This window comes from Amia ocellicauda, chromosome 2 (assembly GCF_036373705.1).
Source record: "Amia ocellicauda isolate fAmiCal2 chromosome 2, fAmiCal2.hap1, whole genome shotgun sequence".
Taxonomy (NCBI): domain Eukaryota; kingdom Metazoa; phylum Chordata; class Actinopteri; order Amiiformes; family Amiidae; genus Amia; species Amia ocellicauda.
The window spans coordinates 10968018-10985686 of NC_089851.1; the positions used below are offsets into that span (position 1 = coordinate 10968018).

At 37.8% G+C, this 17669-nt stretch overlaps 1 protein-coding gene across 1 annotated transcript in view; it reads right to left on the reverse strand.

Moving 5' to 3' along the window:
- The window catches only part of gpr158a (G protein-coupled receptor 158a), a 93858-nt gene extending 91226 nt beyond the window's left edge, over positions 1-2632 (reverse strand). Inside the window, exon 1 of the mRNA XM_066718156.1 lies at positions 1367-2632. Within this exon, the coding sequence (XP_066574253.1) occupies positions 1367-2244 (878 nt within the window). The 5' untranslated portion in view covers positions 2245-2632. The remainder of the gene's footprint in view (positions 1-1366) is intronic.
- Positions 2633-17669: the final 15037 nt, after the last annotated feature.

The following is a 17669-nucleotide window of genomic DNA, read 5'->3' on the forward strand; positions in this document are numbered from 1 at the left end:
TAGGTTTATCATGTCTTAATTTGACATGCTTGTGTTATTTAACAATTTTATTTTTATTTAGCAAAATCTTTTTTTTTGTTCTAGTCAACAAAAATGGAAATACACAGACACATTTAAAATGCCAAACTAACACATCATTTAATTTACTACCTTGTTATTATTGTTAGCACATTTGCCTCTCTGGTACGTTTCAAAGCTGTCCTCTGTGTAAATGTCTGTACCGACTCTATTTGGTGAGCTTTGAGGATCCCTGTCTAATTTCGTAACTAGTGACCTTTTCAGGAGTGTATGAATTAAAAATTAAAAATTAATGCAAGTGAACACAGCTATACAAACAAATGCAATATATTAAGGGTACATATTGGTCCACACATTAGAAGGTTAAGCTGAACAAGTTAACCTTCTAGATAATGTATCAATATAAAGAACAAAGACTTCAAAATGACCAACCTCCGAGTTTGAGAAACCCTCGGTGTCCAAGCTAATGACACTCGAGTGTATTTACGTCTGAGAGAAAGGAGCGTACAAGGGAACACGACGGTATGAATAATGTATAGGCTACGCAAAATGATTTTCTTAACATCCCTGCATTTCATAGAGCAGATTGTGAACACAACACCATGTTCCCAATAGCCAGTACTTTATCAATCGGCTTAATGACATGCATGAATGAAACGGCAGCGGTACACTCGCATGTCTGGCTTATATTTGCTTCTCACGTTGGAAATGCTTGATTAAAATATGCATGCAAGGTTTTGTGTTCAATAAAAAATAAAAGCAGCCGAAATAGGTTCAGTGTAATGAAGGAGCGAGGGGGTTCAAAATAAATTGAGGATTTCCTATCACCTGGGTAATAGCGTAATGTAGAGCAGCTGTTATTTTTAGCAGTATCCTCTGCACATGCCTCACTGCATTGTCAGTGCAGCGACATCCGTGGAAATACAAATCATGGCTTAGGGCTTTTGAGGGATGCCTGTGCTGCCTCTCAAAGGAAAAACACGGTTTACAGCCTCAGCACCATAACTTAATTGATCCGTTTATTTATTAATTAATATTGCCTGGAAAATAAAGCTAACAGAGGTCAAGTATATACAGAACTTGGAACAGACAAACATTTAAAGCCCATAAGAAGTTCCTATCACGCTCGTTCTGTGTCCTGTGACATTATTCTTGTTTTTCATCTCAAAAGCTCTACCTTTAAAATGGCAACAATAAAAAAATGAATAAAACGAGTTTATGAATGTTAATCACACCTACAAAACTAAGTTAAGCAACTAACACCAACCATTGTCAAGTGTTGAACATTTAAATGTCAATAATTACTACCTATGCGACCAGACCACATAGAAGTTTAACTGCCACATACCTGAATTCAGGGGCCATGTTTGGCTTGAGTCCGTAAAAGCCAGCCGACAAAGTGAGCAGCCAGTGGGGGATGAAATTGCCATTTTCGCACTCCAGGTAAGGCGCAGACCACTTTATTTGAGTCTTATCCACCACATAAGTGTCCCCCCTTCTCAGAGAGGCGTCTGCCCACTTGATGTCTTGGCTCAACACCCTCCTGTGCAAGTGGGGCTTCTTTCTGTCCCTGAACTCGTGGAACCACTCGGTTTCGGGCGTTTTGTTTCTCAGGTGATGGTGTCCAGAGGTGGAGAGATCTTGGAGGACGATCTCGCTGTCCGTCTTCGTGGCTTGGAGGAACACATGAGGAGTGGACGACATGGGCTCGGTGTTAAAGATGACCACAGCCCGGTGGATCTTGGGATCCCCTTCTAAAATGCTCCTAACCAACGCATGGTACCACTCCATGTCACCTCGGAGGTTTTGCCCTCTGGTCCTGTTGGTTTGTAGGATCATGTTGAGGAAGTTGGTGGCGTGCATCACCGTGTCCAGCACACTGTGGAGGGATGTCATGGATGACCTGCCTCGGAGACTGCCCAGTTCATACCTCCGAGAGCAGTTGGCATGCTTTAGCGTGGAGGAATCCCCTGTGTGGAGAAAAGCGGTGACGACTCGGGGCAGATCTTCCTCGATTTTCTGCGCCAGGACGGAGCGCTCCGTGGCGGGTTTCATCAAATAAGACGAGTGATGTTGTGGTGGCTGGTTATTCATATGACTGTTGTAAATGGGTTGCTTTCCCTTCATTGCAGAGTCCTTGTGGTGAGCTGCCCACCCTCTCAAACCATGATTTGATCCCACAACACATCCTATTTGCAAGAGTAGAGCAAACAGGAAAAGAGCCATATCGTTTCACCTCGCACGGACACTCGAGCGCAGTGAAGAAGTGTGCAGATGCATGCACCACCCAGATGCTAGTCTTCAATGTATGCTTTTAAATATATTCACCTGTGGAGAAGTGCATGCAGTCCTGTCTCTGGCTCAGCTCTTGGAAAAAGGGCAGTCTTGCTTCCAGCAGGTCACATCCTTCTCTCAGAGAGATGCTATAGTTAGCTTGCTTACGTCTGTATCCGCTTGTCAATGATTTACAATACAATGTGCTTCTTGGAGTCCCTTTTGAGAAGCATCTCTTCGGCTTCCACTTGCGTGTCGCCTTCCTTCCACTGCGATACTTTAACGCTAGCGGACGGAATTGGGGAAGGAAAAAAAAAAATCAGATTACTTAAATGCAGGAAACCATACCTCTCACACTTTAGTAACAAACACTCCGCCCTCTTCTGCTTATAACAAGCAGTAACTAAACCAGCAGAACAGCTAGAACCAATTGCTCTTCAATCCCGTCTCCTTCATAATCTTATAGGACTCCTGAAGTGTCCTTGACTCGCGATTGGCCATGTGTGCTGTCAATCACTTCCCGGGGGAGGGTTAGACAGAGCCAAGGAGCTGTCCAGTGCTGAAAGCAGGGCTTGAGGGACACGTTACGAAACCTGCTGACTGGGAGTTGAACAAGACGGGTTTCCTTATGTCTCACGGAGGACAGTTAATAGGGTAATCCACATGTAAATACAGTTAAATCATTATCTGTCCTCATTTGCTATGATTCATACACATTTAAAAGTGAACAGATGGACCGTAGTGGAGAGGGATCTTTGGTCCAAACCGAGAAAAACAATCATGTTTTGTGATGAAAACGTTTTCAAGGAAAAGAGTGAATTGTAGGTCGTTTACTTTCTTTTTCTTGTTATCAGTTTAATTTGATTCGTTGTTTTGTTATGAAACATTGCACATAAATAATTAGCTATTAAAAGGAAGCATTAACGTTACAGAAAAGCAGACTGCGTTCCTTTAAACTGTGTGTGTGTACAGATTTGAAGCACTTTGGACCCAAGACCTAAATTGTCATTTTCTAGTTTCTCTTTCTATAGGATTTGCTTTCTTACCCTCCAAAACAAGTGTCCCCTATTTCGGATAAACTCTAAAAAAGATCAATATTTTAAACTACATTCTTGTCGTGATGTATAACAGAAAAAGTCTCAGTGAAAATAAAAAGATGCACCCTTAGTATAAATACCTGACACTGTCTATCACCGCCCCAGCTGAAAGTTGTCGAGTCACCGTCTGAATGAGTCATTATACTTCACGATTCCTTCTTAACATGTGGAAGCACTGTCCCAATTCTAATGAACACGTACATATTTTTACAAGTTTATCACAAAGGAGACATTTACAGATTAATTAGAGACACAATGAAAAATAAGAATTCACTATTGACTTTCATGTTGTTTAAAATCATTCGCTCAAGAAAACGCAACAGAGGACGTTTTATTGGTATTTCATTGATTTTATTTTCCATATCAATGCAACTCCCATTGTTAACGATCATCTACTCTTGGCTTTCTTGAACATTGCATATTTTGTGCTAATTCAGCCCGTGTGTTTGCTGCTTGCAATGGTCCACTATTTTGTCAACTCGTCACGTGTTATTTCCTGATGTTGATTTAATGATGTAGGTTTAGTCGGACTCTGTGCTTAGGGTTATTGTCATGTTGCAAATAATAATAATAAAAACAATATCCAATGTATCCGCAAGATACCTGTCTGATGTTATTATGTTATTCTTTAGACAAGGGCAATGCATGTTAACATAAATCAATAGCTTATATAAGTTGTATTTCAGTAAGGTTTTCCATGTATGCGCATGACTTCACTCACCATTGTATACCTATACATTAATGTAAGCACAAATCCTTCAGGTGTAAAGACGAAGCCCCAAATGTGTACAAATAGAAAAACACGAAAAAAATCTGCTAAGGCCATATTAGATGGAGTAGATAACAGTAATCTTCAGTAACAGCCGTCGTATTGCTGTGGATGGAACAGTGAATGATGCATATAGACAGTGTGAGCTTATTACTAACAAGGAAATTTGATCGCAATTCTTACATATAGTACTTCTGAGTTCCTGGAACACAAATTAAATATGCAACCGTCTCTTCCCATAAACGATACTCGTGTAAGAGGGAAGCAACTAAACTGTCAAGTAGACACAAAATATTCCAATGCAACAGTGGTCCAGAATTTCAGGGATATAAACTTTAACCTTCCTTTCACCTCAACTTTTTAAAAGTAATACTGGAAAATATACCACTAAAGCATTGTAATACTGTACCAAAGGGACACGTTTGTTATTTTTAAGTTCTTAGCAATAAAAATATATATGATATAATTTTCTGTTTTTCAGATCCTACTGTAAGCCCTCTTCAAAAGTATGTTTTACTCTAGTTTCAGTCACCTGTTTTGGGTGTACTGAGGACAGGACTTACATATAATTTAAAACTCAGCCTATCAGTTTGTTAACATGTTTTTTCTCTAACTGCATATTTAGTAGATGCTACAAAATTAAATGTGTAGTTAAACATTTATTTATTGATGAATAATGATTACATTTTAGGTGTCAACCAAACAATGTTATGGTGAAGTTTGGGAAGTTATTTTTTCCTTAGCGGTATGACTACATTTCATTTTCTTATTGTTTAAATTATTATTTATATTGTGCCTCCAAATTTGTGGAAGTGCCAAGTGAATAATACACCTGGAATAACACAATCATATGTTTAAGTAATAACAGAGTTCAAAGGAATGGTCTGTATGTTTGTTTCACCAGTTATTAGCTACTAGCTCCTTTTCTACCAGCTATGTGAGTTACTGATCCTTCCGTATACAGCAGGTGCAGAGCACCACTCATTCTGGTGTCCCCAAGCAAACCGTGTTGCTGTCACTGGGGTGTGCATTGGTTGATAAGTAGGGCTAGATGTCAAAAGAGTTGCACAGTATTGATTTATTCAGTTTATCACTGTGAATGGTGAAAGCATTTGAAATGAGTTGTCAGTCTGGGAAGACTGTAAAATCACTGCATTTATGCCAAGCTGAAAAGTAATAGAATCAGAAGGAACAACTGCATTCTTCATAATGAAATGAGGTGCTATTTTTGTAGAATCAAAATGTTTGTTTCATGTAAAATGTGATAAATAATCGCTTGTCCTTTGGAAAAGACTGGACCACAGACCCCAAAGTAGGGTGCTCTTAAGTGTTTCTTCATCTGATACACTGAAAATAATAACTTTTCAGTACTCCCTTTACTGTGTATCTGCCATCGTTTGACTGGTCATCCAAAATATACCAAAAATAATGTTAATGTTATAAGCACCCAAAATACTTTTTGTACCCCAGAAAATGTGAAGAGAATGACACTTAAAAGTATGCCAGAATCAATTAAGAGTATTCAATTACCAAGCCTCTGCACTGTGTACAACCTATAATCAAGCCATCCTTATCTATGCCTTGCTGTAATAAGCATTTCTTATAAGTGAACATAAGCAGTTTTGACTTTCTAAAACAAAATTAGCACTACTTGCCGTTCTTTTTCAAATACACTGCAGATCCTAGTTTTTTTCATATAGTTGAAGCTATACTGTCTCAGAGAATCATCTACTGAGAATGAAAATAGATCTGTTATATTGAGAAAGGAGAAATCCCCGGAGTGTGGGCATTGGTTATTCCAGGAGAAGCTAATCCCAAATAATCTTGATTAGGGCAGATTCCTATCTGGCCTAGTATAAACTTTTACAGATTGAGAAGGGAAGCACAGCAGTGTTCTTGTAATTATGTGTGGCCTGGGGCTTTCCTTGTTTAATAGCCCTCTCCATATGAGGTGTCTTCCCTGGAAAGTAGGATCAGTGTTAGAGCAATACCCTATTATGTGCAAATAGTCATGCATAACTACTTGTAGTATTAAAAGCTCGGAGTCAAAGAAAAGTTACTTTGCTTTACTATACATAGTTTGAGGAAGGACACATTAAGTAACAGAGTGAAACTGTCTGAATTACAAGTGGCTTAATAAGACACTGACCCTGAGACATGTCCTATTTGTCAAATTACACTTGTCTTTCCCTTTGCAGAGTAAGTGAAAGTATGAATTATTGAAATAGCTACTCAAATAATCTGTATATTCCTAGTATTTCATTTCATGTTTGTGGCATATTCAAATGTCTGGTACTTTGGGTGAGTCTCATTGTGGGTAATGCAATCTCCTCATGGAAAATATAAAAATGTTGTCTATATCTACATCTGTGGCTATCTAACCTTTGAACTTGCATATGAACATACTGTATTATTTAGAAAGCATGAAACTTCGCTACAGGACAAGAAAGAACCCATGGTTCTAATTCCAGTTTCCTCAGATAAGAAAATTGCACATTGTGGGGATTCAACAATAGTCACCTTGTTTTAAATGAACTCATCAAGATTACATGTATTAGGATAATTTCTGCATTTCTTAAGGGGTTTGTGTTTGTTTTGTTTTGGGAGGGGGTTGCAAAAGGTTTTCCATAACAAGTAATGCGATTCTTACCAAGATCGCCACTAATGGAAAAAAAGAAGACTAGTGCATTGAAAAAATAAAGGTTTTAAAATGACAAGTGCAATGCCAAAAGAGGGGTGACCACCTATGCCTCATGTGTCTGTCAAGCTGTGGCACACAGCTATCAGAGCGGAAACACATCCCAGCGGGTACTGCCAGACAGAGCCTGATGTTCTGAGAGTGATGGCTCCGGCAGGCACTGCAGGAAGACCGGCCTGAGGAGCCGCAAGATTATTTTCCTTTCAAGTCGTGCAATTTTGATTTCAGTCACTTTTGCTCTTGCTTACATTGGTAGCCTAACAAACATTATGACATTCTTTATTTTTACAGCTTTCATTATGATCAATCCTGATGCTAAAACCAGATGTTTTCTCTATTTAAATAATTCATTTTTTATAAGTAGCCTTATAATTGCGTCATATTTCAATGGTCATTCCTTATGCACAGTTCAGTTCTGCGACTGGTACACAATATTTCTCAGAAAAGGGGAAATAGAAGTAACTGGTAGGATGAAACAGACCACCTCTAACTCTTACAGACAACACTGCAATGAAACCTCCAGATATACAGCATACTCTTTCTTCAAATCCATCTAGTTGGAAATTAGTATAGGCCTACATAATAAACTATTACTATTGTCTAGACCAGGGGTTTTCAAACCAGTCCTGGAGTACCCACTGCCCTGCTGGTTTTTGTTCCAACTGAGGTCTTAATTGCTTAATTGAATCCTTAATTGACCTAACAAAGTAAAAATAGCATTCAATTAAGTAATTAAGACCTTGGTTGGAACAGAAACCAGCAGGGCAGGGGGTACTCCAGGACCGGTTTGAAAACCCCTGGTCTAGGGGCCTTTAGTTATTTAAATGTACAGTTGCCTCAAAATATAGCCTTATGAACTGTAACCTAATGTTGATTTACTAAATTACCAAATAAAATGTAGGTATATACTCAATATATGTTATGACTTAAATAAATATTAAATATATTGTTTTTTATTTATATATATATATATATATATATATATATATATATGTGTGTGTGTGTGTGTGTGTGTGTGTGTGTGTGTGTGTAGCATATCTCTATCACATAATTACATATATTTCCAAACAATTGATTTTGATCATTTGGTAGTTTCATAAAACATCTGGAAGGTTTTGGAAGTCACCTTGATGACCATTGGGTATAAAAGGAGAAAGTTAACAAAAGCAATCCAGTCAGTACCATCCATCATTGCAGGGAAAATCAGAGAATTGTAAAATGAAAAGGCTAGTGACCTCCTGTGAGGTCCTGTGAGGACTATAACAAAACTAAACAAGGTGAGCATCCCACGTTTGGCAATAGCCTCCATCAAAAACAAAAGGGTAGTGGGACACTTGCTATTTTTCCAGGACAAGAATACGAAAAAGTTTTACTGAAATGTGCAGTCAGAAGAGACAGAAATACTAACAACTGCACAGAAACAAACACATTCTGCAGCCTTTTCTGATGGTAAATATGTAATGAATTGCACTGAAGAAAGCCTTTTCCTTAAAGTACACACTATTAAGTCAAACACCAGGAACTGTCTGAACACTGAAGAAGACGAATGTCTTGGAATGGCTTAATGCTTCTACGGCTAATTTACCGTTTGATGACTGCGTATGACTATTATTGGCACCATCTTGCTGACCCATTTCTTCATTGCATTATATGTGACCCATAACTTGCTGTATACAGCACTATTAAAATCAAATTAACCTACTTGATGACAGTAGTTTTGAGGACACCTTTGTCATCAACAACATACTGTGGAGTCTTTTTTTTAAATAGAGAATCATCTTTGTTGGTTAAGGCAGGGGAAGACAAGCATGAAAAGGGGTGACAGGTGGTTGAAAGCTCTGCAGGGCTGAGGGCTTTAGTTCAGTCCCAGATAAACAGTTTGATCAAGAGGTATTCCTATTGCTTGTCAAATATGACAGCTTTTCTATTTATTTTTCTCAGAACGGATGTGCATTGTTTGTTATCCTCATGTGATGAGCAATGCAGATGTGGAAATCATTCCATTATGTAAATCTAGGCACATTTCTCTCATGGTATCTTCATTTGCATTTGGAATGATAGAAAACTGTTTTATAATGCATAAGGGCACTCTTCATAATATAAAGTATGTTGTGTCTTATTATAATAATTATTACAAATATATATAAACATATATACACTGATCAACCATAACATTATGACCACTGACAGGTGAAGTGAATAACACTGATAATCTCGTTATCATGGCACCTGTCAGTGGGTGGGATATATTAGGCAGCAAGTGAACATTTTGTCCTCAAAGTTGATGTGTTAGAAGCAGGAAAAATGGGCAGCGTAAGGACCTGAGTGACTTTGACAAGGGCCAAATTGTGATGGCTAGATGACTGGGTCAGAGCATCTCCAAAACTGCAGCTCTTGTGGGGTGTTCCCAATCGAGCATCTGTGGGATGTGCTGGACAAACAAGTCCGATCCATGGAGGCCCCACCTCGCAACTTACAGGACTTACAGGATCTGCTGCTAACGTCTTGGTGCTAGATACCACAGCACACCTTCAGAGGTCTAGTGGAGTCCATGCCTCGACTGGTCAGGGCTGTTTTGGTGGCAAAAGGGGGACCTACACTATATTAGGCAGGTGGTCATAATGTTATGGCTGATCGGTGAGTATATATATATATATATATATATATATATATATATATACTCATATATACTCATATATAAATATATATATTGATTTATTAAATGTTTATGCATGATTTTAGAAATGGTGCTACTTACCCTTTACCTTTAAGAGTCATGTATTCATATTAAAGTTATGAAGGTAAGTTTAGAGTGATTAAAATGAAAATTAAAAAATGCAAACACAAATGTAGCTGATATTAATTCAATGAACATTTCAAAATATGATGTCATTATATGCAGTATACAAGAATCATAGAAAGCAGGGAAATTACATTTGCAGCTTCAGCAGAATTTAAATGTTTTGCATGTTTTACACCTTCTTCCTGCATTTGCATAAAAAAGGCAAGTTGTGAAACATAATTTTTCTTCTATTAGTGAAGAACCATAGCCCACTCTCATGGCATATTTAGCTTTTTAGGTTCTAAGTTATGTTGAGAGGATTACATTTTAATTAATCTATGGGCTTTGATTGCAGTAGTCATTGCACTAGTAATGTCCTCATAGACTCTGTACTGTACTCTTCTCTAGATAATAAAAGTAAACATTCTAATTCCACAACTACCAGAGGCATCACAGTGATAATTAAATTAATCTCAGTATTAATTTCATAATATTAAATGATGATTTATCCAGAGCCATATGGAATCAACAGATAAAACTAAATATGTGATTGCCTTGTTGTTATCTTCAATTTATTTGACCTGGGACTTAGGAGAAGATTAATCTTCCAGCAGGACAATGACCCCAAACATACAGCCAAAGCCACACTGGAGTGACTTAAAAAAAGAAAAGTCCAAAGGGGGTGAATACTTTTGAGAGCCACTGTATATATATATATATATATATATATATATATATATATATATATCGAGCAAGAGTGCCGCAGGTAGGTAGGTAATCACAGCAGTGCTGATGTAGGGCCATATCGCACTCTTGCTCATGTGATATTGCTTATATACAACAGTTCAACAAACAAGAAAATAAAAAAGAGAGAAAAAAACTTAGGACTGTCATAAAAACATTCACTTGTGTATGGAACTACTTTCTTACGCCACAGAGCAGGATGTGCTGTTGCAGTTCAAACGATGCGCTTACCTCCGGCGTTCTAAAACTCCGTGTGAGTGAGTGAGAGTGCTCATGGAACGTCTCTCGTCCAATCAGATTCGAGGACCGGAACTAACTGTTGTATATACTATATACTGTTGTACTGTATATATAATGTGTGTGTGTGTGCTTTATATGTTATGTTGAAAGAAAAAGTACATTACACAACATTCACATAAATTAAAGTGCAGTCCAATCTATATCTGAATTTGCTAGAGGTCTGGAGAATTGTGTGGTGAATTTATCTCTAAGCTGAGGATAGTTGTCACACACCCACTAATGTATTGTGAAGTTTGGAAGTCTTTGCTCTTGATTTGTATAATGTTGCATTGTTTCCTGCTGCTGGTGAACTTTATGATTAATCTGTTGGGGAACATGGGCGAGTGAAGGCCACTTAATTTAGTTCAAGGTCAGTCTGAGGCTTTTTCCAATCACCAGTTTTAAAGGTGAAACTCCTATAGTGCTATGAGCAGTTCCTTGTTATGTAATTCCTCTGTTTTTCATAATTTGGTAACCCCCTTCAATCCTCTTTTTACTTGGCAGACAAATTAATTTGCTCAATCAAGTTTTCTCAAAGAGCAACTGCTCGCAGAGTTTGGATTTGTTTTTATTTTCAATGACCTGTCACAAATTGACTGATTATTTAGATCTCCAATAGTGTAAAATAAAGTTAAGCCACAGAGCAAAGAAAACTAAAGTAATGTCTTGCTCTCAATCTGATATTCTTGGTTATATATGTGTAATCATAGGAAGTATTCACCCCCTTTTTCCTTCTCACATTTTGTTGTTATAACTGGAAGTTTTGATGCATTTCAATGGGATCTTTTCCCTTAATAACACATTTCTACTAGTCCAAGATGTTTGAAGACCTGCTGCCCTTTATTTTAAAACAAGTACATTTAAGAAAGATTGTGTTCTACAATCAAGGTAATTTTAATGAATCCTGGAGGTACAGTTTTAATTAATCAAGTAATCTTGTCTAACTAATCTGAGCAATGGAAATAATGGGGGTAAAAAAAAAGACACCAATCACCTATTAATTCATATTTCAATAACAAGGTGAAGAGTATCCATAATGTTATCCTTTGAGATATTATTGTCACCGTTCAGATCCAAGACATTTGATAGGCCGGACACAGAAGTCTCCTGCAGGGGAATTTCAGGTTTATCTACAGAATATTACAAAGATACAGACTTTAAATGATTGCCTCAAGATCAGATGAAGAACTGAATGTATATTTTGCACCTTTTTCAGGACATGAAATGGTATTACAAGCATGTTAGCTCCTGTGATTTAATGCAAAATTGTCCTTCCTTTTCATTCACTGCACTGTCAAGACCCGGAATCCCCTAGGATGGAAAACCTTTCCTACTCTTTGATAAGGATGTTAAACATATTATATTTAGAATGTGTTTTGTTCTTGGTCACCTTTTGATGTGATATTTGAGGCAAGGGTCCCATGATAAACTTGAATTTGCCTTTTTTCAAACACAGTTCTGAGAAGTGTTTCACACACTGACAGGGAACCTGTATTGTATCAACCCAAAAAGTTAATTATGTGGTGAAAATAATTGATGTTTTGTTTGAAATAATGGAATTGTACAGCAACAGAAACAGCAATTATCATCACTACAAATCTAACCCTAATCCTAGGCTATTCATTTTAAATTTCAAATACTTATATATGGACTAGTTCAAATAACTTAGATTACATCAATGCTCCAAGTAGTGTATTTGCTGGTCTAGAGAATATGTCAGTGCGCTTGCATTGACAACTCAGTCTGTGGTTCTTTTTGATTGACATATTTTAGATATGGCCATCCTCTCTAGCTTTTTGTCTTCTGTCATTCACTTGCCACCGTTATGTTCTGAGACATGTGTCATATTACATTTCAGAACAATTGACTCATCAAATTATTTTTTTCCCCAAGAAAAACTTCAGCATCAACAATCTGGACTGTTTCAAGATATGTTTAAATTTAGTTTTCTTAAAATACATCATAATTCATTTTCATAGCTTTATTTCCTGAAGGAATTAACCTTCATTACACCAAAATTAAATATTTTTCAAAGATGCCAGTTAATTTTAGTAAAACACTCAGTGGAAACAGCCTGAAGCAAAAGACAAACAATCATGTTATACTTCTGAACATCTTGTTCAGCAATAGCCCATGAGAATCTTCAAACATGACTTCCCTGCTAATTAACATGGACATTGACTCTCACCAGAAAATTATTAGAGAAATCCTACAAATTTTGAGAACACAACTGGCTGACGGACTTGAATTCATGGGACCTTCATTTTAGCTGAAAGCCATTTGGCAAGCTGTTAGATTCAGTTCAAATCACTGCAGATGCAGATATGGAATTATTATTGCTCTTTTGTGTCCTTGTCAGGAGACATTGTTTTAAAGATGATTAGGTAACTAAGGACGTTCATCTGTCAGCAGATTAGTTTTGTGTTTATTACTAGGTTTTGTATTTATGGACCCCAAAGTCAGTTGGAAGGACAATGTTTTCTGGGGCAGTGAAACAAAGTGCAATAAACGTTTTGGATAGTCACACCAGCAGTACGTTTGGCACAGAAAAGATGGGGTGCATGTTAAAAACTGACCTACAAAAGTGGATCTGTTGTGTATTGGGGTTGCCTTGCTTCCTTCTGTCTGGGCGCCATTTTTGAATTTCCAAAGGAATGGACAAATTACACTGTTTACCAGGATATTTTATCTTGCCCACTGTCATGAAGTGCAAGCTTGTTCTCATATTGACTTTCAGCAGGACAACTGAATCACAACATCCATATCTATGACCGATTGATTAAAGGAGCATAAAATCATCATTCTTGGCCATTGGCCATTATCATCTCCAGACCTCAGTCAACTAGAACACTTATGGAGTTTGTTTGAAAGCATAAAATATACACAGACTGATTGTGGGACAGTACAGTATTGCTGTTTCTTCATATTTCCTAGATTACTCATATTCATGGTGCTCAAGGAGAGAACTGGCTCCCCTTTAGAATACAATAAAGGCACTGCTGAACAAATTGCCTCTGAAGTATAATAGCATCCAATGAATCCTCCTTTTGCTTGGAAAGATGGCCAACGGGGAAGGTTGTGTGTCATGCCTGATAAATCAACTTAGAGTGCTTGTGATACAAAACTGTCAAACAACTGGCAACTAAATTATAGTTGTTCTGCAAACATTACTGTATTGTAGGTATTGACCTCCCAGCTGTGTTTTCACAAGGATGTAATCTAACATGCCACCCGATCATTAACAGTCTCTAATGCTAGATTTCATTTTCAAATGAAAAGCACACATTTTCAAACATTTGACCTTTCTACATGATACATAAAATAGTAAAATATACCTATAAAACAATATTTGGCAAAGCTTCAGTAGTATGAAAGAAAAAATCCCTGTGAACCTTTCACAGAGAAGCACATATCTTAGGACACTTGTATCCTTGAAATCCTTGTAAATTAAAGGCTGAAGCACACTGTTTGAAAAGTGGCAATCAACAAAATGTGTTTGATTGTATATCTTATGGAGCATAATCTCTGGTGAGAATATAGGTCCTAGGTTTCTGAATATAGCTAAAACAATCCCTGCGTACATATGTCACATCTCCTACTGTTTTTTTTCTTAATTTCTTTCCATCCTGTTGTATATCTTCAGTGTGATGGATATTTTTTAAAGTTTAAAAGCTGGATCTTTTGAGATTAATCTCACAACAATGCTCATGGGAGCATTTCTGACAACGTAGAGACAGCAGTGCTAATTGTGTCATTTTCATACTCACTCCACATAACACACGATCCCGGCATGCCAACAGCATAATTTCTGCTTACAACATCACTGTCACACTTCTGTTTAAGTCAACCTTCATTTTTTTTAATCAAAAGCATTTATATTCACATTTTCAAAACTGAGCACTTTATGTTTGTTCAATGAGTACATTAATGATAACAAATTGAACAGCAGAATATGAGACAAATATTTTGTAGTAGTACTTAGTCTTCAATGTGATGCCATAAACACATCAGACCTGGGAACACTCTGCATACTGTGACCAGACAGAAGTTTCCCTTCTATTGATGACACATTTGATATTAAGCATTTGTGAACATCATGAAATCACATCACAAGAAATGCTCCCATGAGACTTTTAAAAGGAGATTAATTTAAACAGTTATTCAGGAACTTTGGCCAAACCATAATGAGACTTTGATATATGCAGTGTAATGTATTTAGATTTGACTTGGACTTGCTTGGCTGAGGGAACAACGGCCTGGCCATGTGGATCTGAACGCGCAAAATCAGGGAGAAGGCATACCGCCAATGCATAATTATGAACTAAATAATATATATCAGTCTTGATGTATAACTTGTATATTCATCTTCTGAAGTGTATTGGCTAAGGGTGCAGCTTCTGGTACAAGTAGTCTGAGGATAATCTGCACTGAGACTGCCTGTGTAGAAAACACTGAGGAGGTTAATCTTTAAGTTATAGATTAAACAGTGGTTCATGTTGTATACTGTTTGAAGTAGGAGCTGCTAAATTGAAAAGAGGCTTGTAAGCACTAAGTTTGGTTTGTAAACTGAAAATCGTTGGCAGAACCTTAGCTGCTTCTCCATAACTGGAAGTCATAGGTCATTGGAGTTGATTGGAACATTGTGAAAAACTAAGATTGGACTAAAAGTAAAACCTATGGAAGTAGTGAATTTAGAAGGCAAAGCCAGCAATACATGGCTTCAATAGTTTGGCAACTGATGGAAAGGAAAAAATATAAAAAATCCTTCTCAGTTCCAATAGGCAACCAAAACACAAGCTGAAGGAGGTACTGAAGCGTGAGGCAGAGGAACAAGGAGGCAACATGCACATGCTGAACAGATGTGAGCGTCACAATAGTGCCTGCAAATGTTCCGGATTTGGAAGGAAGATTAATCCCAGCCATCACCATTACAGTTATAGCATACTTCTTAATTGCCTATAGTTGTTGGGTGATGATGACTGTTTGTCTGGAACCATAAAGTAACAAAGTTTCCAGTTGTGAAGAAGCTGGAGTGAGTTGCAGTTTTCAGAGGTATGGGATGACCCAGAAGCCTGTGATGAGGTGGCTGGAGAGGTGAAGTGCCCAAGGCAGAGAGCGATAGTGTCAGTAAGAAAAGCTGGAGATAGTGAGGCCAGGCTGGACACCAGGATGCTGATGGGCAATCTGCCACTGAGGCCACAGGTAGGATGCCTGCTGGAGCCGCCAGGGAGAACAGAGTGGAAGCTGGGGCCAGTCGCAGGGAAGAAATGTTCCCATGAAACTTTTAGAATGAGATGAATTGATATAGTTATTTCACATTTTTTTTGTTTTACTTTTTATAATTTTCTGTAATCTACACATAAGGACCTAGATAAGCTGCCATGTAATGATCTGGAGTCCCAGCCATGTTGTACCCTGCATTGGGCCTAGTGCACTGGTTCTTAATTAGACTAATTTGCTTCATTTTACTTTTTAAATTGTGTAGCTTTAAAAAAGTTGGAGATTTCAAGTTTAATCTACAGTTTCACATGAAATCTACATCTGTTTAAAATAATTTAAGATCTCAGATAAGGCAAATTACTAGTTAAATTAGGGTTCAATTAAGTCCCTTACTAGTAATGAAGTAATTGAGACCTCAGTTGGAACAGAAACCAGCAGGGCAGGGGGTCCCCAGGACAACGATTGAGAACCACTGGCTTAGTGTCCGCCTGGTAAGGCTGTGACCTTGTACTGAATGAAGCTGTTACTGATTATGGATGGATGGATGAATGGATGGATGGACCTACATAATCAAAGGAGATTAAAGAGATGCATTTTAAGTATAGACCTTCTTTGTGAAGAAAACGCCCCACTTGGAAATAATGAATTGGAAATTTTTAAAAAGGGTATGTCTTGACAGATGAATTAGCTCACTTTCATGTGACTGGAACCTGATTGACTGCATCTGTTATATTTGGTACAGGTGGCTGTGAATGTGACCATTCCGGGTGCCCATGCTGACCGCTGTCCACTGCCGAAAGCGCCTACAATGGGCACGTGAGCATCAGAACTGGACCATAGAGCAATGGAAGAAGGTGGCCTGGTCTGATGAATCACGAGTTCAAGGTGTTGACTTGGCCTCCAAATTCCCCAGATCTCAATCCAATTGAGCATCTGTGGGATGTGCTGGACAAACAAGTCCGATCCAAGTAGGCCCCACCTCGCAACTTGGTCTTGGTGCCAGATACCACAGCACACCTTCAGAGGTCTAGTGTACTCCATGCCTCGACGGGTCAGGGCTGTTTTGACGACAAAAGGGGGACCTACACAATATTTGGCAGGTGGTCATAATGTTATGGCTGATCGGTGTATATCCTCAAAGACAAAATTATATTGTACATTTATAAAATAAAACAGTTCTAAAACAGAAGTCTAAAACACAAGTCAAATTACAAATTTCCATTGTGGTTCTCAAGAAAGCAGCTAACACAGAGATAACGGACACATGTGGCATGCTAAACTGTTCCCATGCAGTATACTACAGCATAAAAGACATCACACACAAAATGTATACATTAGCATTATCCCACAGGACTCCCAACCACAAATTCAGTCATAGAGGCTATAATAAAAAAACAGCAATACATAATCAACCTGCTTCCCATCCAACCCTTTTTCACCTGTGCTTGCTCTCTTAGCCACCTTTTAACGTATCTTTTCAAATGTTGTTCTGTTTAAATCATTTTGATTTCTTTAGGTAATCTTTTCCAGTCTGCCGCACCAATGTTTTGAAAAGTTTTTTTCCCTACCATACTTCTAAACCATGTGGTTGTTAGGTTAGACAAACTAGCCCTCATGTTATGGTCATGTACATCTTGGATAAAATTAAAATACTGTAGTAGACTGGACCTCAATTATAAGTTATTTATTTTTAACAAACAGGAGCAAGCATTATGTTTCAAGATTCTTCTGGAAATTTGCTGCCTTCTTGTTGCATTCGATAAATACTTCATAGCACAATTGAATGCT